At 46.4% G+C, this 21,406-nt stretch overlaps 3 protein-coding genes across 4 annotated transcripts; 2 read left to right on the top strand and 1 right to left on the bottom strand.

The window, feature by feature from the left end:
- The first annotated feature begins 64 nt into the window (after positions 1-64).
- On the top strand, positions 65-5,301 carry si:dkeyp-117h8.4 (uncharacterized). Its single transcript, XM_014169028.2, has 10 exons — positions 65-350; positions 1,632-1,689; positions 1,879-1,937; positions 2,065-2,098; positions 2,186-2,232; positions 2,715-2,841; positions 2,979-4,675; positions 4,769-4,805; positions 4,906-4,951; positions 5,048-5,301. Exons 1-10 carry the CDS (start codon positions 273-275, stop codon positions 5,076-5,078), a joined length of 2,214 nt encoding a protein of 737 aa, XP_014024503.2. The 5' UTR covers positions 65-272; the 3' UTR covers positions 5,079-5,301.
- ppat (phosphoribosyl pyrophosphate amidotransferase) lies at positions 5,292-14,504 on the bottom strand. Its single transcript, NM_001139955.1, is given in 11 exon segments — positions 5,292-5,985; positions 6,140-6,260; positions 6,416-6,637; positions 6,822-6,949; positions 7,300-7,451; positions 7,550-7,622; positions 8,620-8,765; positions 8,865-8,977; positions 9,078-9,284; positions 9,747-9,813; positions 14,112-14,504. Coding segments are annotated over 11 exon segments (1,530 nt in total). The 5' UTR covers positions 14,243-14,504; the 3' UTR covers positions 5,292-5,815.
- paics (phosphoribosylaminoimidazole carboxylase, phosphoribosylaminoimidazole succinocarboxamide synthetase) lies at positions 10,230-19,477 on the top strand. 2 transcript variants are annotated; one of them, XM_014169026.2, is made up of 15 exons: positions 10,230-10,668; positions 11,155-11,655; positions 11,746-11,799; positions 11,895-12,470; positions 12,752-12,823; positions 13,513-13,664; positions 14,975-15,011; positions 15,216-15,413; positions 16,029-16,207; positions 16,585-16,764; positions 16,917-17,030; positions 17,185-17,268; positions 18,184-18,364; positions 18,637-18,795; positions 18,908-19,477. In XM_014169026.2, exons 1-15 carry the CDS (start codon positions 10,263-10,265, stop codon positions 19,072-19,074), a joined length of 3,060 nt encoding a protein of 1,019 aa, XP_014024501.2. In that variant the 5' UTR covers positions 10,230-10,262; the 3' UTR covers positions 19,075-19,477. The 2 variants fall into 2 exon arrangements, with proteins under 2 accessions (XP_014024501.2, XP_014024502.1); XM_014169027.2 differs by lacking the exons at positions 11,155-11,655; positions 11,746-11,799; positions 11,895-12,470; positions 12,752-12,823 and having other exon boundaries at positions 10,239-10,668.
- Positions 19,478-21,406: the final 1,929 nt, after the last annotated feature.

The raw sequence follows: 21,406 nt of genomic DNA, 5'->3' as shown, positions 1-21,406 counted from the left end.
GCTACGACCGGAAGGGACTTTTTGCATCAGGTTAGGAGAGCAATTTAGCTAACCCTAAAACCTAAACATTTTCATAGCCTTAACCTGTCTCCTAACCTACCACATTAATCATCCTAACGTGCTGTGTAAATTATTCTAACCTGCTACAAAAAAACTACTTCCGGTCGAAGCTGTATTCCGCTAGTCAGAGCCCTTGACCCGGAGAGAAGCCAACAAATGGGGGAAATGAAAAGTTTTTCGTTTTAGTGTTTTGATCGATAAAGACTGACAACATGGACGACTTCGTCAAAAATAAATTTCAGAACAATGTCAAGATTTACACTGATAATCTGGAGAGAATCGTTCAGAAGGTAGGTGGAAATGGACTGGAAGCTAGTTAACGGTTGGGAACGTTAGTTTAGCTAACGTTGGCTAACTTGTAACTCTGCCGTGAGCCCGTGACTAGAAGTTTGCTTATTTTGTAGACAGTATTCTGCTGACGATTTTGTAAGATAATCACAGTTAGAAAAAACACCCTATTTTGGTGTTAGCCAACTAGCTAGTAGTAGCAGAGCAGATGCAGTTTTCAAACCGTATATAGCGACTCACTTTAGTAGTAGCTAGTCTTTCTCGCCAACATCCCCCTTGTGGCCACGGGACGAAACGCTCCAACAATGCACACCCCTCATCAATGGCACTCAGGACTACTAGGCATGTACCAAATCAATTTGTATTTGTCACATGCTCCGAATACAACAGGTGTAGAACTTAGTGAAATGTTTACTTTACAAGCCCTTAATAACCAACAATGCAGTTTTAAGAAAAATAATTAAGTAAAAAAAAATGGATGAGTAAAAAATAACAATAATTAAAGAGTAGCAGTAAAATAACAGTAGCGAGGCACAGGTTAGTCGAGGTAATATGTACATGTAGGTAGAGTTACAGTGACTGCATAGATAATGAACAGAGAGTAGCAGCAGCGTAAAAGAGGGGGGGGGGACAATGCAAATAGTAGCCATTTGATTAGCTGTTCAGGAGTCTTATGGCTTGGGGGTAGAAGCTGTTAAGATGCCTTTTGGACCTAGACTTGGCGGTACCAGAGAGAACAGTCTATGGGTGGGGTGGCTGGAGTCTTTGACAATTTTTATGGCCTTCCTCAGGCACGCCTGGTATAGAGATGCTGGATGGCAGGAAGCTTGGCCCCAGTGATGCACTGGACTGTACGCACAACCCTCTGTAGTGCCTTGCGGTCGGAGGCCAAGCCGTTGCCATACCAGGCAGTGATGCCCTTGATGGTGCAGCTGTAGAGCCTTTTAAGGATCTGAGGACCCATGCCAAATCTTTTCAGTCTCCTGAGCCCTCTTCACGACTGTCTTGGTGTGTTTAGACCAGGATAGTTTGTTGATGTGGACACCAAGGATCTTGAAGCTCTCAACCTGCTCCACTACAGCCCGGTCGATGAGAATGGGGGGCGGGCTTGGTCCTTCTCCTCTAGTCCTTCGTCTTGATCACGTTGAGGGAGAGGTTGTTATCCTGGCACCACACGGCCAGGTCACTGACCTCCTCCCTATAGGCTGTCTCATCGTTGTCGGTGAAAAGAGATGAGATGAAACATCCAAATGTGCCTGTATTTACTTTTTCTGACTCAACAGTATTCAAAGCTGCATGACGATGGGACTGAGGTGAACCTGGAGGACATAACTCCCAAAGGTAAACAAAAGTCAGTTTATGGTTGCACTGTGGACCTTCAGTGCTTGAAGAATAATTGTTTAGTCTTGTCAACAACAAGTAGCCAGCTTTACGTTGATGGGTAAACCATCTGGACTCAAAATAATTGCCTCCATGCCCTGATGTTTTCTTGTGTTTTTTTTTCATGTATCCTGTCATTGGATGGAGAAGATGTGAGCCGTTTCATGTTCAAGTCAGAGTTGGCGCTGTCAAAGCTGGAATCGTCAAAGGTTTGTAAATTATCTGTGGCTAATTATTTTAGATCTACTTTGTGCATTTTCTGTTTATGTTGACTTTTACAATTTTTCTGAGGAATCTCTTTTTCTGGATCACACCTCTTATCCACCTTCTCTTTAGAGTGATGCTGGCCTGACACAGCTGTCACTAGGAGGTAGGGAACTACGACATGTTTCTCTTTGAGATGTGCACTTGTTCAATTGATCTAAATGTATATTCAAGTTACATTTTGTTATTTCAGATATTTCTGAAATACACAGGCCACATGACACCACTGGCGACTTCAAGGTAAATTACTTTTACTTAATCTAATTGGAGTTCTCCCAATCTACGGAGTAATGACCTACACACACTGACAACTGATTGTGTGCAGAACAGATCTGTTTGGAGACTAGAGTCCAACCAGATGTTAACAGTTCACTTTACTATAGCATTGTTGGTCGCGTACACCGTTTAGCACGTTATGGCGAGTGCCACAAAATGCTTATGTTACTAGCTCCTAACAATGTAGTAAAAGGTCAACAAGTATGCGAATAATCAATACATATAAAATCTTAATGTCCGAATGAATTAAATTAACCCAAATGGCACCGTAACAGTAATCCAGATATGTCAAAAATCCAGTATATAAATATATAAGCAGTGTAACTAAAATGCAATGTTAGAGTAGTAGAAATAATAGTAGCTTTGACAAGAATAGGATTTAAATACACATAACAAAACCCCACGGGAAAATGAATCTTACTGAACTTGTCATGTTTTTCAATCAGATGGACATCTCATACCACCAGGATGATGCCAACAATGATTGTGTCGATGAGGGTGCTGTAGATGCGAGTGCTGTCACTGTCCCCAGTAATGATTCTGTTATGCAGCATGCTGCCGAGAACAGCCACTGTAAGTTAATTATTTCAACATAAACCCTAGTGACTTATAAATTTAAAATGTGAAAGTAAACATGAAATACAACTGCAGCACTATTTTGTTTTTTGAAACGTCTGATGAATAAATTGGATTTATATTGCCTCCTACAGGGGTGGATAATTCCAAGGTGAATGAGACTAGAAGTAACCTGTGGGGGGCGCCAGAGGAGCAGGATGGGGCGCTGGAGCGCTCTCTGAGCAGTCAACGGAGCACTCTACAGGAGCTGTATCCCAGCATGCTCAGTCAGATAGGGGAGGCCTGGAGGCGCCAACATATGTCCGACGCGGCTGTAGGGGTGCTAAGAAGGTACCACAGACTCAGGTGGTCGTCTAACAGAAACCTCAATAACCGCACCTTCAACAGCACCCTGAGACCAGCTCACAGAAAGCCTGACCTCGACAATAGCCAATCCATCCTCCTAACATCTCAGAACACCACACTGAATGTGAGTAACCCCAAGAGTCCAAAGTTTAACCTCAAAAGGACAAACGGCACCCATCCTCCTCCACAGACCAAGGTCAACCTCCAGAAGTGGCCAGCAGAGAGGCAGTCACCCAGGAAGCGGACAGATTCAGGAAACAGACAACAGTCTCGCCCTTTTCCACTGATGGACTTCTCCTATTGTCCTTCCTCTGCAGGTTCCAGTCCTGCCGCCTCCCCTCCCTCTGCTCCCTCCTCCCCTCCTTCTGCTCCCTCCTCCCCTCCCTCTGCTGACTCCTCCCTACAGGAGAGCCCTGAGCTAGATGAGGCCCCCCTAAACCAAACCTTCACGGTGTCTATGTCCTCTGCCCCACCCACCCGGGTTAAGTATACTACCCTTGTCTTCAGTCCTGACAGATCTGAAGGCCCTTCCACAGCAGGAGGGTGGAGCAGCCCATCTCTGAGGTGTGCCCTCCGCACAGTCCCCAGTCAGAGGATTTGCACAGCAGTACGCCCTGTGGTCAGTATGGACATGTCTTCAGACACAGAGAGGTCTGTCTACCGCTCCTCAGCAGCACAGAGTCCCTACAGAGCCAGACTGCTGAGCTGGGAAGGCCAGCGTGCATCTCCTAACACTGACCATAGAAGCCTCAAATCAGGCGTTGCTGGATATCATCAGAGAAACATGGTGACGGTGGAACCCAGATCTTCCCCTGCGTTTTTCCCCTCTTTTCAGCGGCCTCTGATGTCACCCAGGAAGCTCCACCGCCTGGACGCCTGCAGTACCTCCCAACTGAATGTCCACTCATCTCGATTCCCCCATCAGGAGTCTACTGCTGGGGCAGCTCAGCCAAAGCTCCAGCGACACCATTCCCTGGATTCATTCTCCCCATCCATCAGTCTAAGGAACTCCACTAAGCAGATCGATAAGGACTTCCAGAAGCTCTACCACAAGCTTGTCTGTCAGGGCAAATCGGTCCCCTCCTGTCGCATGTGTGAGAGGAGAGCAGAGACCACCAGAGGCCCCTCATCCTCTGCTCTGGCTGCCCTGGCCCTGTCTCCTCACCACTCTATCATGAGGAAGCGTCGCAGGGAGCTGGTCCAGGAACATTCCCCAGAGTCCAAACGCTTCAGAGACAACTCCTGCGTGTACTCACCAGGATCTCTCCGCCAGAGGATAGAAATGATCAGGTGCCAGAATCGCTCAGACAGCCATTTGTCCTCCACCCAGAGGGACATCTCCTGTGACTCCCACACCTGGAGCCCCCACAGGGCCAGCCTATCTCAGACCCGCCACAGCCCCCATCACCACTCATCAGACGCAGCAGTCAGGAAAGCTGCAGGCTCCTGGTCTGGCCTGCATGTTGATCAGCCCTCTCCTGCTTGTGTAAGGGTCTTCCACAGAAACAATATACATACAGAACACCAGTATTTTGTTTCCTTATATTTTGTAACATTGCTGTCCTGTCTCCTGTTTTAGAGAGCGAAATACAACAGATTTGTTGGGATTCATCAAGGTTTGTTTGCTTTGTTTTTCTCAGGGAAAATAAAATTCTCTGAACTTTGACCACCGCAATGAATGTATTCAGTTCTGATGAGCCTATTTCTCCCCCCCAGGAAAGTCACCTGTCAAGGCAGAGTGCCAATGTGGCTGTTCGCCAAGGTAACCATGACCTTATGCAGTCTGTTCTGTGTTGTTAATCTTTCATAGAAAATGCATTTTGTTTCTCATGTTAACCAGCCTCCCTTCTTTCCCCAGTTTCTCTAGGAGACGGCTTCTGTATAAATGATGTCAACCCACAGAAAGGCCTGCTCCTCTACCTTTGGTTGATATGCCTGACTGTTAAATATCAGCTTTTAAACAGTTCTGATGTTCCAATTACTAACTCATTTGTTGCAGTGTTCCCACAAGGTCTTTTTTTATGCCCCCTTGAGATAGCTGTTTTTTTTGAATGGATAGATGCATAAAATACATACTAAATGACTTTGTAATAAAATAAGTGTTTAAACCTTTTGGCTGTATTTATTTTATCACTTCAATTTTCTTACATATCACAATAGGGAAAATCTGAAATGTACTTTACAGGAAGAATAGTGATTAGTCTAAATAAGGGAGACAAAGGATTCGACTACTTTAAACAGGTCTGCATATGCATTATCCTATATGAAATGAAGGCAAGTTGTTTTCACTAAACATTTTGCTTAAAGTCTTGTGCGTCTTACAGCAACTTCTAACATTTCTCCAATGAGAGGATAGAAATGAGGGGTTGGAACACAGCTGCTTTCACCTCACAGAATGTTGGTTTTCAGTCAGAATGGAATGAAAAGGCTGGGTTGAAATGTAATACATTGACATGCATACGGTTGTGTTGCCAGAATGGCAGCATTAATGCCCCCAAATGATTCAGGATTAAGCACAATAAACAGCAGTAGTGTGATCAAGAGAATGGTTTGGTTGTGGTCATCTAGGGCACTGCTGTAGCACCGCCAGCTTCTGATGACCTGTTGGGAGGGTTGTGGTCAACAGTCACCACTCCAGTTCCACAGGGTATTTGCCTGTGAGGCAGGCGGTGCAGTGGCCCACACTCCTGCTGGCCTTGGTGTTGATCCTCTCATCCTTCCCCTGGAGGGAGGGGATTCCTCCCTGCACCGCTGATAACAGGCCCTCAACCGACAGATACCTCACACTGGTTGCACCTACAGAACACATCACAGTTTGCCCCACACACCCCCAATTGATGTTAGCCAATCATGTCTCAGGTCACAGATGAAAAATGTGAATCTGGAGGGGACACTACTCCCAAAAACATGAACTTTGTAGCCTTCCAACCATAAGCGTTCCAAATCTCACCAATGTAGCCAGCAATGTCCTCAAACTCTGGCCTGTTAGCGATGAGCTCCTCTTTTGTGGGGATGTTGATGCCCATGTAGCATGGGAACCTGATGGGTGGTGAGGCAACACGGATGTGAACCTATAGGAGGGAGGAAAGCAACCAAAATGAGTGGTCATTACAGACAACGCGAGACCAGACTTAGTCTAGTACTCAACCATTATAACGAGGTGAGATTACCTGCAGTATAATTGATATAAAGAGGGCTGATAACGATCCAGCTCTGGCCCACTCACCTCTGTGGCTCCGGCTTCCTTTAAGAGCTTTATTATGGGGGAGATTGTGTTGCCCCTGACGATGGAGTCATCAACGAGCACCACTCGCTTGCCTGTAAAGTTGTCTGTCAGCGCCCCAAACTTCTTGGCCACCCCCAACTGCCTGAGGCGTGTGTTTGGTTGAATAAACGTTCTCCCAACGTAGCGATTCTTACACAGAACCTCCACGTACGGCAGTCCCGACTGCAGAAACGGAACAGAATAGTACAGACTGAAGCACAAGAGGAGCACATGCATACATACCCAGCATGAAAGAAGTCAAGACATGCAACTTATCAAAATGTCCTATAGGCGACTACATAAAATAAATTGTCATGGAAAACACAGACAGAAGACCTGATCAGTGTGTTTGACCATGCTGCCTCACCTGTTGCGCATATCCCAGTGCAGCCGGTGTAGCAGACTCGGGCACAGTGCTGACCACGTCTGCCTCTGTAGGGGCCTCAATGGCCAGCTGGCGTCCACAGCGCTGCCTCACCGTGTACACCATCTGACCTGAAACACCAGGAGGAAACTATAGGTGCTCTGGCATCAGGTCAAAGGCAGGTAGCCTAGTGGTTAGAGCGTTGGGCCAGTAACCGAAAGGTTGCTGGATCGAATCCCCGAGCTGGCAAGGTGAAAATCTGTCGTTCTGCCCCTGAACAAGGCAGTTAACCCACTGTTCCCTGGTAGGCCATCATTGTAAATAAGAATTTGTTTTTAAACTGACTTGCCTAGTTAAATAAAAATGTTTTTTTTTTTTAAAGATGTGCCGTAATCGCCCAGTCAAACTATTCACTACTCTCACCGACTAAGTACTAAATCAGTTTGTGTTATTAGCTCGGCCAACTTCTAAATATGCCTACCTTCAAATATGGAATCTGGTCTGGCAAAGTAAACATATTCAAAGATGCAGAATGCAGGGAGGTCTCCCTCGGGGCGAGGGACGATGCTTAGGGACTTCACACCGTGTTTGGAGATCTGGACTATCTCTCCAGGCATCACCTCTCTGTAGTACCTGAGGACCAGACCGAGCAGAAAGAGGCTTGTGAGCCACAGGACCACACATTGCCATGGCAATAAGAGAACGGTAACCGTGGTGATGAGAGAGCTCACCTGGCACCGATGGACTGGAAGCTGCAGGACTCTGATGACACCACCCAGCCCTCTGTCTCCCCCTCGCCAGCACCTGACGGAGGACAGAATATGGCCTGTCAATCATCCATCCTCTTCAAACCTCTTTATACAGTTGTGGTTAAATATATTGGCAGTGGCACCCATGCACAATTCTCTTTTCTTCTAAAATAAGTAGACATTTTAAAATAAAAATGGTGTTCACACGTGTATTTGTTTGATTTACTACTACACAGGACCAAGAAAGAAAAATTCTATACTGAAATTTAGATTTTTCACTTTCAGTCAAATGGCCTGGACCAAATTATTCAAAATTCTAATTAATTTGGTTGGAGGCAAGTGATTCTCATGTGTAATTTATCTTACCTGCCATTCAACCAGTTTTGAAAAGAGAAAACAGAACACTGCTCCATTGCAAAGTGCAAGGGTGCCAATATATTCGATTATAGATTAGTAACCCTGCTCAAAGATTAGTTCATCGAAAATGCACAAATCAAAAGATCCAAAAACACCACGCAGCGCAAAGGAAGGACCAAAAACACCACGCAGCGCTAAGGAAGGACCAAAAACACCACGCAGCGCTAAGGAAGGACCAAAAACACCACGCAGCGCTAAGGAAGGACCAAAAACACCACGCAGCGCTAAGGAAGGACCAAAAACACCACGCAGCGCTAAGGAAGGACCAAAAACACCACGCAGCGCTAAGGAAGGACCAAAAACACCACGCAGCGCTAAGGAAGGACCAAAAACACCACGCAGCGCTAAGGAAGGACCAAAAACACCACGCAGCGCTAAGGAAGGACCAAAAATACCATGCAGCGCTAAGGAAGGACCAAAAACACCACGCAGCGCTAAGGAAGGACCAAAAATACCACGCAGCGCTAAGGAAGGACCAAAAATACCACGCAGCGCTAAGGAAGGACCAAAAATACCACACAGCTCTAAGGAAGGACAAAAAATACCACACAGCGCTAAGGAAGGACCAAAAATACCACACAGCGCTAAGGAAGGACCAAAAATACCACACAGCGCTAAGGAAGGACCAAAAATACCTGCAGTGTGGAGTTTAGAAATGGGGACGAGGCGCCCGATGCTGAGGGGTCTGTTTCCGTACGGGTCACGGATAGCATAGATCACATCTGTGTACATCACCAGCAGTGAGTAGGATGTCGGGGTCTCATGCATCAGGTTCTTTATCCTGCAATGGAGAGAATAAACAATCAATCAAGATGAAGAGTGTTACAGGAGGTAAAAGAGGAGATGGGGTATTATTGGAATAGAAAGTTCTAGAACCAACCTGGCCACCCAGTCAGGTGCATCCAGCTCCTCCATGGGTGGAGTCAGAGCCAGCAGCTGGGTGATGAGCTCACTGTCTGAGCTGGTGGACAGGCCCACGCCGTGACGCATCACCTACCATACACATAACACACACAGTAATGTACATTTAAAACAACAAAAAAAACACACAGCAATCCCACACAAGGTCGGTGGATATGACAGCACGGCCCACCTTCTTACGCAGTGCGGCTGCATTGACCAGCTCCCCGTTGTGTGCCACAGCGATCTTGCCGTGCAGCGTGTCCACCACAAAGGGCTGGCAGTTCTGCAGCTCAGAGATGCCCGTGGTGGAGTAGCGCGTGTGCCCGATGCCCAGGTTACCGTAGCGCAGCTTCAGAAGGTTCTCAGGTGGGAAGGCGTTGTTCACTAAGCCCATTCCCTGAGAAGGGAAGAGGCGTAGCTATTCACAACACATAGGCAGACAGGGACATCTTGGACACACACACACACACACACTGAGCTTTGCCCTCCTAAAACCATGTGCATTAAAACTAAATGTAGCCAAACTGTGATTAGTAAAGCTTTCAGTGATGATATCACATGCCTGTTTTTATGTTACAAGTGTCCTATTTCTATACAGTGTGTTCTCTCCTTGTACTTCTGAGATTTTAGTTAACTAATAGGACTGAAGCTCCCACGGATGAAAGGGTTTTAAAAGGTGTTTTGTTGTTTTTGGGGGGGGGGGGGTGAAAGCATTGTGCCTAGTTTGAGGCCATTGACGGGATGTTGTGTAAATTAGAGATCAAAATGAGTATCTTCGTAATCTAGAATGAGTAGGATTGTAAACCGTTTCTCTTTCATGTTTCCATAGTGAATGGTTCTGTTTGTCACACATTTGTACCTTGAGGGTGTTGTACGTTGGTGGGTTGACTCCATTGCTTGTGACAATTCCAGCACTTTCCTGACCCCTAAGTAAACAAAAACAAATAGATTGCTTGAATGACAGTTTTAGTTAGTAAGGTGGAAACATTTGCAACAATGACACAGCGCTCCTTAAAGCTCTTACAGTCAAACCTACTCGACTTTGCTTGATGCAACATGTTTGAGGCCAGCGTTTATGCATGCATAATGCCTTGGGGCAGACTGAACCGTTTTGGTGAAGGAGAAGTGTTGTGGGGGGGGGGGTTGTGTGTATCTGCAGTGGAGTTTCCTTATATGGAGTGGCCTTGCGCTGCAGACGATTTGCCAAGCTGCTTCTCGGATTACAGTCCGTCCCTCCCCCACATCACAAAGCTTAAGCCAGTAGTGAGGCTGCGTGGGCGTTCCTCTCAGGCTTAAACGCCTGGTTGCCTAGGGAACCGGGCAGCAGAGGAAGGGGGGCTGGGAGAGAAAGAAGCGTTTCCAGGTCAGCTCAAACATGGAGAGAGGAGCAGGGAGACAAAGAAGAGGTGAAGAGGAGACGGTAGAGGAGACAGGAGCAGCAGGACCGTGGGGGGAAGCGGAGGTGCTGGCTCTTCTGTCAGTGTGGGGGGAGCTGGGAGCTGCTCAGCATTCAGGCGTGAGCAGCAGAGCCACATTTGAATGCATCTCAGAGCAGCTGAGAGGGCTCAGCGTGCTGCGGGACTGGAGGGAGTGTCAAGCCCAGTGCACGAGGCTGGGACTGCAAGCCAGGAAGGCTGAATCACCAGGCGTATTCACCAACTACAATCAGGGGGCAGCAGCCACGATGGACACCCAAATGACCCCAAGTGACTTGGTGGAAGAGGAGGAGGATCTGACCAGTGAGAAAGAGGCCCACTCTTCCTTAGTCACAATGCAGGAAGGTAACTCGGGAGTTACAGGAGCAGTGTGATATTGGGAGAGAAATATACTAGTGCTTATAAAATATTTGTATATGGAAACTTTGAAACAATTACAGTAAATAGCAATTGGCGTAGGTTATAGGGAGCAATGAAATAAAAACAATCTGCGACATCAACACACTAACTGTGAGTGAAGGATGGTTAAGATAATGTCAGAAAAACAGTGGACCATTGACTACGCCTAATAAATAGTAGTATCAAACCTTAAGTCGTTGAGTATGTGCAGCAGTAGTCTAACTAGCAGTCTTTAAATGATCCCTCATTTAAATAAGAAGCCTCAGAGGCTGCTTGGTGACCAAGATGTTGACTCAGACAACTGGAGTCACACACCAGTAGCCTAGAAAAAGGATTTACACTGAATCTAAATAAACCTGAGTATCTGTAAACAGACGATATAAAAAAATTCCTTTAAATCAAAAATGTAAGCGTATGTGTGTGTTGGTTTAGGAGGCCCGTGTCAGATTCTTCATGGGGCTCTCCCCTACGCCCAATGCGTGGGCCCGGAGGGGGGCCGCCACTGGACAGATGAGGAGGTGCGGGCTCTGCTGTGCGTCTGGTCTGACCGCCACGTCCGGCAGCGTCTGAAAGGGACGCTACGCAACAAGGCCATCTTCCAGGAGATGGCCCGCCGCATGCAAAGAGGTTTCGGAGTGGTGCGCAACTGGAAACAATGTCGCACAAAATACAAGAACCTCAAGTACGAGTACAAGATGGCCAAGAGCGCCCAGGCCGCTGCAAGCAGCAGCGGCAGCGGCCCAGGAAGGTACATGAAATTCTTCGACGAGTTGGAGGCCATATTGCTGGACAGGGGATTTGATGGGAAGGATGGGGACCATGATATGCAGAGGAGAGGACCTGAAGTTGACCAGGGAGCTGGGAGGCTGGAAACTCTGGAAGGCAAGACACAGTCTACAGCACCTGAAGGAGACCTGGTCATTGAGATTGATGGTGAGGTTTTAATGAATGACGATACTGAATGAGTACATTGCCTAGTCTTAGTTCTACCTTTTACAGTCCTGGAACAAATGTCTCTTTCAGATGACAATAGTGACGAATATGAGCTGGACACAGACCAAAATCAAAGGGAATTAGGTATGTGTAATCAAATAACCTACAGCAGAAATGCCTTCTGAAATGTAACAGCTATGCCCATTGCCCACTCACTATTCTGTCTCCCACCCTAATAGAGGCCCACATATCACCACTGGACCAGTCTAGCTCCGAGCAGTTCCACGTGGTAACGGTGTCCGACACGGGCCGGAACTGGAGTGACCAGGAGGTGCGTGCTCTGATCCAGGTGTGGTCTGAAGAGGGCGTGTGCAGGCAGCTGCAGAGCTCCACCAGGAAGAGGGACATCTTTGTGCAGATCTCCTGCCGGCTACTGCAGCAGGGGGTGGAGCGCGACTGGAAGCAGTGTCACACCAAATACAAGAACCTCAAGTACCTGTACCGCTCCTTACAGAGGGGAAGGGCTGACGGTACGGACCCACGCCACCTTATGAGGTTCTATGATGAGGTGGATGCCATTTTGACTAGGTCGGATAGTGGACCTGCCACGAGATATGAGGAACAAGCCGAGGCCGGCGCCATTTTGGCTGGGGCGGCCATGATGGGGTATGAGGATGGCAAAGATGCCATTTTCATGTCGTCAGATAGAGCAACTGCAAGAACGGGACACGAAGAGAGGACTCGTCCAGTTAACTCTTACACAGCTCAAAGCTATGAGGTTATCCCCAGAAATGAGGACAAACGAGCATACACAGGTAAAAGAAAAGTGACTCAGATCGCAATTGTAGATAAACCTAGGGCCACTCAATATCATTTAGTGGTGACCATATAAAAGATAACAAACAAGCCATTAGATCTTCAGACATATCCCACATCTCTATTTTATAGCCTATAACAAGCTAATTTCTCAGATTAAAAATTAACCCCCATAAACCCCAAAGCTGGTAGTCGGAGACAGTAGAACCTGGTGGAGGAAAAGAGGTTCTGATACTGTGCATTAACACTGATTTGTCATATGCCTATTGGTTCCTTACAGTCACTGCTGAGATGGATAAAAGAGAGGACCTGACTGCAAAAAGAGGGCTGAAGAGGAAAGCTTTGGATACAGGTTAAATTGTACCTCCTCCCTAAACAATCATGTTTCTCACGTCACGAGAATGTCCGATCTAATTTTAAAATCCACACATGACCAAAGGCTCAGTAACAGAATAACGATGGACAGTGTGACTGGAGGAGTCAGTCCAGTGACTTGCCAATGAGTCTCCTAATCAAATCATGAGAGGGTTGGGTTGGTAAGGAGTCAGGAAACTGCAGAGAAAAGGCTAAAACACTGGCCGTCACAAAACTGCAATATGGCTTATGTGTAGCCATCTGTTCAAAGAGTACAACAGTGTTTTCAGTAAGATGAAGATTACAATCTGTCGTCAAAATCTGAAGAGATCACATTCTTTTGTACACATTTTGAAATATTCTCAGAGCACATCCGCACAATCAATTTGAGAGGACCAAGGTCAAGAATCTGCGCCAGATAGCTCTTTTGTACATCATGGCTGCCCCAATTCTGATTAAAAAAAATTCTCCCCACTAAATTGGTCTTTTGACCAACCACCACAGATATTTTTCAGATGCAAATTGGTCAAAAGACCACTTAGTTGAAAAAAGATCAGAATTGGGCTGCCTGTGTGACCACAACCCATATGTCACACTTCTACACTCAGTAAAAAGTGAGTAAAGGCATTTAACCCCTCAACTCAACCTCTGATGTACTGACCCTATTGATTCCTTGTTGTTTTTTAGATACACACAGACCTGTGAAAAGGCATGACACTGGGGGCAGCTGTGCTGAGAGTATTGACTTCCAGTACAAAGAGGAGGATCAATACATTCCTATTATAGAGATCAACTCAGTCTGTTCCATGGCAGCCTCTGACTTACTCCGAGAAAAACAGGTAGGCGTCAGAATGTGGAAAAGTGTGTTTTAGCGTCATTGTAACCAGTTGACTGTTGTATACAATAAGAGTCTGAAAGTTGTGGCACACAATGCCTTTACGAAAGATATTGAGTGGAGTCTCCATTGGAGAAATGTATCGGCGCTAGTCTGGAATCCAAGGACGAGATGTCCATACTTTCACGGGAAACAAACTAACACTTTAAATGTACAATTTAGCAAGAAGTGATCAAGAACGTTTGACGTCACATCATGGGTTGTTTGGAGAAATTGACTACTCCCTCCAAAGCATTTTCTCAGTGAAAGTTGCACAATGGGGTTGAGGGTTTGATAATGCAAGTGTATAATCAATTATGGGAAAGATAGTCGGAATTTGTGATTAGCGGATGGCTATACAAAATAGTTGACGGCGCTATGTAAACGTGCTAGCTAGAAAACATCAACTCACCTGTGCTGTAGCGCTACAAGTCCCAAAGTTAACACTTTGGCAACTTCTAGTTGTGTTGGCCATTCCCCTGCTGCAACACAGCCAAACACTCCGCACTCTTCTCCGATGCCAGATTCTTCGAACTCGCTCATTCTTCAGTCCCTGAGCGTCTCGAACTTGTATACTTCACACTCACAGCGTGCAATTCCACGCTTAAACACTGCCCACGTGTTAAAAAAATAGAGCTAGCGGGAAAGTATGCTTCCTCTTGCTGGTTAGCGTCTACACACAGACGGGCTCAACCTAGTACAGGGCTACAAAATGGGGATGCTTGCTTTGAAGCCTATTGAATTGACTCGCTAAAATGTAACGTTACTTCGAGTTGACAGCCCCCTGACAAGACGGAATCATCCGTGGCAAATTGCGAAAGTACTAGGCCTACAATTTACAAACGAACAAAAATATATAGATTTTATGACTGACTGATAATGTCAGCTAGTCCAAGATTTCCAATCATTCGCCCTGTTTTTTTGTTGTTGTGTGTGATAAAGGTGCAATGAGATGTATTTGAAAGTATTCAAGAGATACGAATAAATAAATAAAAATCGACACTTGGCTTTTCTGACAAATAAGCAATTGTGTCGCTGATATATGTAGTGATGAGTGGCATAACTTTTTTTCCCCCCACGTGGTGAGGCCTTCATTGCTGTGATCTGGTCTGAAACAACAAACCCCGCCCACGCAAAACGAACCCGCTCAGTGCGGTCCTCTTTCTGTCCTTTGCTACGGGTTGCTGGTGGAGTTGCGAGAATTCAAAATACGATATTTTGGGTGTACATTTCCCACACTTGATTGAATCTATTTTCGCTTGCTTTACTTTTCAGGGTTGCAGGTCGTCTTCCAACATGGCGTCTCCATCAGGTATGTTTTCCACTAAAGTACAACTTGTCAGGCCTGTTACTTATGTTTGTTCAGTTGTAAAACGGCCCATCAAGTCATTATGGATCGTTGAGGTGATGATGCAATCAGATGTCTACTGTAAACACGCGTTTATCGTAAAAATAAGAATCGATTAACCAATGTTGGGGGTTACTCACTGTTTGTCTTTGTTTTCTGGTTTTGAAGAGCTGAAACTGGGCCAGAAACTAAATGAGGGAAAGACCAAGCAGATTTTCGAGCTCGCGGATGAGCCAGGCCATGTTCTGGTCCAGTCGAAGGACCAAATCACAGCAGGGAATGCGGCGAGGAAGGACCAGATGGAGGGCAAGGCCGCGATAGCAAACAGAACCACGAGCTGTGTTTTCAAGTTGCTGCAGGAGGCGGGTGAGTCGTCAGGCTTCACTGTTCTCAATTATTCAAGTTAGGAAATGCTAATGACATGTAAATGTAATGATTCGTTTGGCTATGTATGCATGTGTGGGTGCGTGTGATACTTTGTTTAGATGTGCCCTCCACCATACCTCCTCTCATCCTTTCAAGTGTCGAGAACATCAGTGTTTTGTAATCAATTTGAAAGCATCTTGGATCTGTGAGAAATATACATTGTCCAGGGACATTAAAGTGTGCCAACATTCATGAATGGATTCGTCTGCAGGCTAGAATGCAAACAAACAGCTATTATCAGGGATTGTTCTGTCTAACTGAGCACAGTGGCCAACTGTCCTGAGTATCCAGGTCATGTTACATTCCTGTGTTTGACATTGAAATCTACAGTAGTCTCCACGTTGCAGCCATTTTTAAATAAATGGGGTAAGCCTGTGGAAATGAACTCCTTGCAACTCAGAATGTGTCCCACCCTAGCCCTCGTTCCTCCCCTTCATCTAAGACAATGGCGTATCTGACTGGCTGTTAATTGGCTTCCTTCGTGGCCTTAGTAGTAGTGCATCTGATTGAATCATCAATGGCTGAGTAAGACCTTGTGGTGTCCCTGTCCCTCAGGCATTAAGACAGCTTTTGTGAGGCAGCAGTCGGAGAAGGCGTTCGTGGCGGCCCACTGTGAGATGATTCCAATCGAGTGGGTCTGTCGGCGGGTGGCCACCGGATCCTTTCTCAAGAGGAACCCAGGGGTCAAGGAGGGCTACAGGTTCTCCCCTCTGAAAATGGAAATGTTCTTCAAGGTGTGTGTCTATTTCTCTGTCCAATCATGCCCAGTACATTTTACATTTTAGTCATTTAGCAGACGCTCTTATCCAGAGCGACTTACAGTAGTGAATGCATACATTTCATTTTTTCGTACTGGCCCCCCCGTGGGAATCGAACCCACAACCCTGGCGTTGCAAACACCATGCTCTACCAACTGAGCCACAGGGAAGGCAGTAGAAACATATCCTCTCCCATAATCCAATCTTCCGGTTTGATTTGCACACATTTATTGTCCACTCGGGGGACAACATTGCAAGTTAGGTGCATCAACTCATCCTCCTTCATACAAATATTGCTGTGTTTTACAGTTTACATCAAGTCTTATCTTGGTCACCATTTGTGTTTGTCCCAGGATGATGCCAACAATGACCCTCAATGGTCAGAGGAGCAGCTGCTGGAGACTAAGTTATCTCTGGCTGGGCTCACCATTGGCCGCTGTGAGGTGGACATCATGAACCGCAGCACTGTGGCCATCTTTGAGATCCTGGAGAGGGCCTGGGCCACCCAGAACTGCACCCTTGTAGACATGAAGGTATGCAGCTCAGCGCCACCCTCTGCTGGTCATGGGAGGTAGCACAGTGCTACGAGCTAGATGTGGAAGTCATGTTGGGGCATTTTGAATTTAATGTCTTCCCTTAAAATTTCATTGCTTTTGAATGTTTTTTGTAATTTTATTGTTCACAGATTGAGTTTGGCGTGAATGTGAGCACTAAAGAGATTGTGCTTGCTGACGTGATTGACAATGACTCCTGGAGGCTGTGGCCAGCGGGAGATCGGAGTCAGCAGAAAGACAAACAGGTGAGGTGATCTCCTGCATAGCTCTGTCCAATTCTCCTATCCTGCCATCCCTTTATGGAAAAATGCTAATGTTGCCATTATTTAACCACCTCAGATTTTGAGTTGCACCACATTAGCTGTAGGGTAAACCTGTGCGCTCTCCTCTTCTCTGCAGGTGTACCGGGACCTGAAGGAGGTGACTCCTGAAGCTATGCAGATGGTGAAGAGGAACTTTGAGTGGGTCTCTGAAAGTGTGAAGGTAGGCTAGCCTTGTGTATCCCACTACTCCGGTGCCCTTTTGCCCTCTAGCCTAAAAGAGCCTGAGCTGACCAGCTATATCTGTTATCAGGAGGACAAGCACTGGTGTTTGTGTTGAATCAACATACCATACTGATAGAGAATCAGGTAGTTTAACATTAACTGGTGGCCTCCCGGGTGGCGCAGTGGTCTAAGGCACTGCATCGCAGTGCTAGCTGTGCCACCAGAGATTCTGGGTTTGAGCCCAGGCTCTGTCGCAGCTGGCCACGACCGGGAGGTCCATGGGGCGACGCACAATTGGCCCAGCGTCGTCCGGGTTAGGGAGGGCTTGGCCGGCAGGGATATCCTTGTCTCATCACGAACTAGCGACTCCTGTGGCGGGCCGGGCGCAGTGCACGCTGACCAGGTCGCCAGGTGTACGGTGTTTCCTCCGACACATTGGTGCGGCTGGCTTCCGGGTTGGATGTGCGTTGTCAAGAAGCAGGGCGGCTTGGTTGGGTTGTGTTTCGGAGGACGCATGGCTCTCGACCTTCGCCTCTCCCGAGTCCGTACGGGAGTTGCAGCGATGAGACAAGACTGTAACTACCAATTGGATACCACGAAATTGGGAAGAAAAAAGGGGTAAAAAAACATTTAACATTAACTGGTTGTGTCTGTTGATTGTGTTCCAATCCAGTGTAATCACTTAGACATTATCAGGTTCTCAGGTGAATCCCAGAATCCCACCTTTTGTGACCTCAGTCTTTGATCAACCCTAGATACCCTCAGATATGCATATTCACAACTTCTGTCAAATTAACCAAGTTTGTTTTAATGTCATGCAATGACATGCAGACACAGTACAGGTACAGCCCGTAGTGGAATAGGTTAGTCCAGGCATTCAGTAGAGGCTAACAGGCAGTGTGTTTTTGTCTAGCGGCTGCTGGAGCCCCAGGCCAGTGGCAGAGTGGTGGTTCTGATGGGCTCCATCTCTGACCTGGCCCACTGTGAGAAGATCAGGAAGGCCTGTGGCTCCTACGGAATCCCCTGTGACCTCAGAGTCACCTCGGCACACAAAGGACCAGATGAAACTCTCCGCATCAAAGCTGAATATGAAGGTGGGCTGAGCTAAGCCTTTTAGCCCTAAGCTTACTGGCAACCCCTACGAATATAGCTACCCCTCTACGTAGATTGTTCATGCATTGTAAAAGCCACTGCTTGCTTATTATGTTTGAGAGTGGGAGATTCTGACATATACATTTTTTCTGAAAGTGTTTTAAATAATGGCTTGGTATGTGGAGTAACTGTGTAGTATACTGGCTAACATAAGGTATATCTAATACAAAACATTATATTAGGATGGATGAGCTAATGTGCAGTATTTTCCCAGGTGACGGAGTACCAACTGTGTTTGTGGCTGTGGCGGGCAGAAGCAACGGCCTTGGTCCAGTGATGTCAGGAAACACCGTCTACCCAGTCATCAACTGCCCTCCAATCACCCCTGACTGGGGGGCACAGGACATCTGGTCATCCCTTCGCATGCCCAGCGGTGAGTACATCCCTGCATGCGGTCTTTCTTGCTGTGTGTATTCAGTAATGTGTGGTCATTCTCCCTTTTATTCTGTGTGTTTACCTTAACCCTGTGAGCTCCTCTCCCGCAGGTCTTGGCTGCTCCACAGTCCTCTCCCCTGACGCTGCAGCCCAGTTTGCTGCTCAGATCTTCGGGCTCAGTGACCACCTGGTGTGGTCCAAACTGCGAGCCTCCATGCTCAACACCTGGGTGTCTCTGAAGCAGGCTGACAAGAAGCTGCAGGCCTGCAGCCTGTGAGGAGCCCCTGAACCATTCCAGACCCTGCCAGGCCTCCAGGATGGGAACTATCATGGGTCCCTGCCTGGCTGTGTGTCATGTCTAATGAAATGTTTACCATGATAGTTTACTAACTGTAAAATCAGCACTACAACACATTCCTCTAATCATACCCTTAATAAGGCAGTTAACCCACTGTTCCCTGGCAGACCGTCATTGAAAATAAGAATTTGTTCTTAACTGACTTGCCTAGTTAAATAAAGGTAATAAAAAAAATAAAGAGATTAATATAAACTGTGGTGTCTGTTTTAAGACTTTTTCTACATGTACAATATATATTACATTATTTTGAAAATGTGGTAATATGTAGCAACATTACATCCTGTTGGACATAATACAATGTTGATAAAGTATTAAAACCATAGATGGGGTTTTCTTTTTTTACACTGAATATCAATTGGAAGAGCAACATTCACACAATCTAAGCCTTTATTAATGAAACCGTAATTTTCCTCAAATATATAATTAGCCAGAATTAAGTGGTGACTGTCGTGGGCGTTCATAAAAAATGCAAGCTAATCTTAGCCCAAATTACACAGGCACAAATGTTAAAATGATTGGGGAAAAATTATACCTTGGGCAAATCTTTGGCTAGGGTTCCAGAATAGATGTTACTTTGAACCTGGAGGCAGGTGCCAGGGTGCGAGTGATGTCAGTGAGGGATCTCTTATCGCTCTTCATTCCAGGAGGTTTGTTGTCTTTAAACAAAGCCTTCAGATCCCTCTCATCATTCGGAATGGTTCTCATAGCTGTCACCATAAACCCGACAGTACACGTACTTCCACAGTTTGAAAGAATGCTATAGTAAGCCATTTTTCCACACAACCAATAGGTTCCATTCGGAGCTCCTCTGAAAGGGATAATATTATAGACTGAAGTACCGTCGGCGTAGTTAACAATTAACTTACAGGTATTGGATCCATTGTAATACATTATACAATTACATTCTAGTTCACCCAAATGATTACATCCTCTAATACACCAAGGGGTTGTCATCACTCCTGCTACTGAATTAGGTGGGAGTTAAGTATTTTCTGCCCTAGCCAACAACGGTGGGACTGTGTGGTTGTGTAATGCAGAGAACGTCATAGGGTCAGGGTTAAGTGGCATCTCCACAAAGAATGGAAAGTCCTATGGGAACTCCCACAAGCGGTAAACCTGCTCATACCTTAACTGGCCCCAAACCACACACCCAACACTCTTTTTGTCCAGATGTAAGATTAGTAACCATTTCTGCTCTAGATAAGAACACATTGTCCTCATTGTTCTGGGCCTAGCAGGGCTCTCTTTCGATGATGACCATCTGCTTCTGGGTCACTGCTCCTGACCAGCGTTGGTCCCTTTCGCTCAGGACTCCTATGATGACCATCTCCTTCTGGGCCACAACTACGGGCTGGCGTTGGCCCCTTTGGCTCAGGACTTTTCAACCTCTGTCAGGTCTCCAACAAGAGGACAACCTACTGTTCTTATTAACACTCCTGTGCTAATGCAGAGGAGGGCCACGCTGCACCACTGGAACTGGCGAGGGCCCATCGTCTTCTGGATCAGGAACTCGTCTGCAGTGTGACACGTGAATCCAGGAATCTCTCTCAGCAACCTTCACCGCAGTGAGGGTGGTCAGAAGAGCCTGGTACGGGCCTCTCCAACGGGGGTCCTTCCAACTCTTTCTCCTGAAGTCTATCACCACCATGAAATCACCTGGGTTCAAACAGTGTTCAGCACCACCAGAAATGTTCTGCAAACACAATAATACCTACTGTACATCAATATTTATTTACAAGATCCGCTATCCCTACTTTTGACACATGGTCTTGACCGTGTGATAATTTTGCGAGGGAATGGAATGTACAACGGGGCATGGCAGGTCTGCTCCACTCATCAAGCCATACACCCGAGGCATTTTATGACAGCACCCAGCCCACTTGCATTTCTCTGAAGCATCAGCCATGGCCTGTGAAGCAACAATATCATTAACGGAGAAAAAGTTGGTGGGATCTGGAACTACTGCCATCTGTTGGAGAGGGGAAACAGAAGAAGATGCAGCCAGTTAATAAGCTGCAGTCAGCCTTGGCATTCCCCAGAGAAAGGTTATCTTTAGAGGGAGTATGGGCCTGACACTTTATCACGAGATTGATGAGGGGAGTTGAACAGCCTCCAACAGAGAGGACACAAGCTTACCGTTAGCAATTTGTTTTCCAGAGGAAGTCATCATCCCTCTATTCTTCCACAATGTTCTAAAATCATGCACTACACCAAACGCATATCTACTGTCGGTGTACAGAAGTCACATAAT

The sequence above is a fragment of the Salmo salar genome, chromosome ssa23 (assembly GCF_905237065.1).
Source record: "Salmo salar chromosome ssa23, Ssal_v3.1, whole genome shotgun sequence".
NCBI lineage: Eukaryota > Metazoa > Chordata > Actinopteri > Salmoniformes > Salmonidae > Salmo > Salmo salar.
Note: the sequence above shows the minus strand (reverse complement) of the source record. Positions and strands in the feature narration are given on the sequence as shown.

Excerpts from the sequence above, each read along its gene's own strand:
- si:dkeyp-117h8.4 (XM_014169028.2), top strand. The coding sequence starts at position 273 with ATGGACGACTTCGTCAAAAATAAATTTCAGAACAATGTCAAGATTTAC. Across the intron at positions 4,676-4,768 it reads ATCAGCCCTCTCCTGCTTGT|AGAGCGAAATACAACAGATT; the intron begins GTAAGGGTCTTC and ends CTCCTGTTTTAG. Across the intron at positions 4,952-5,047 it reads CAATGTGGCTGTTCGCCAAG|TTTCTCTAGGAGACGGCTTC; the intron begins GTAACCATGACC and ends TTCTTTCCCCAG.
- paics (XM_014169026.2), top strand. The coding sequence starts at position 10,263 with ATGGAGAGAGGAGCAGGGAGACAAAGAAGAGGTGAAGAGGAGACGGTA. Across the intron at positions 16,765-16,916 it reads GCACCCTTGTAGACATGAAG|ATTGAGTTTGGCGTGAATGT; the intron begins GTATGCAGCTCA and ends TATTGTTCACAG. Across the intron at positions 18,365-18,636 it reads CATCAAAGCTGAATATGAAG|GTGACGGAGTACCAACTGTG; the intron begins GTGGGCTGAGCT and ends GTATTTTCCCAG.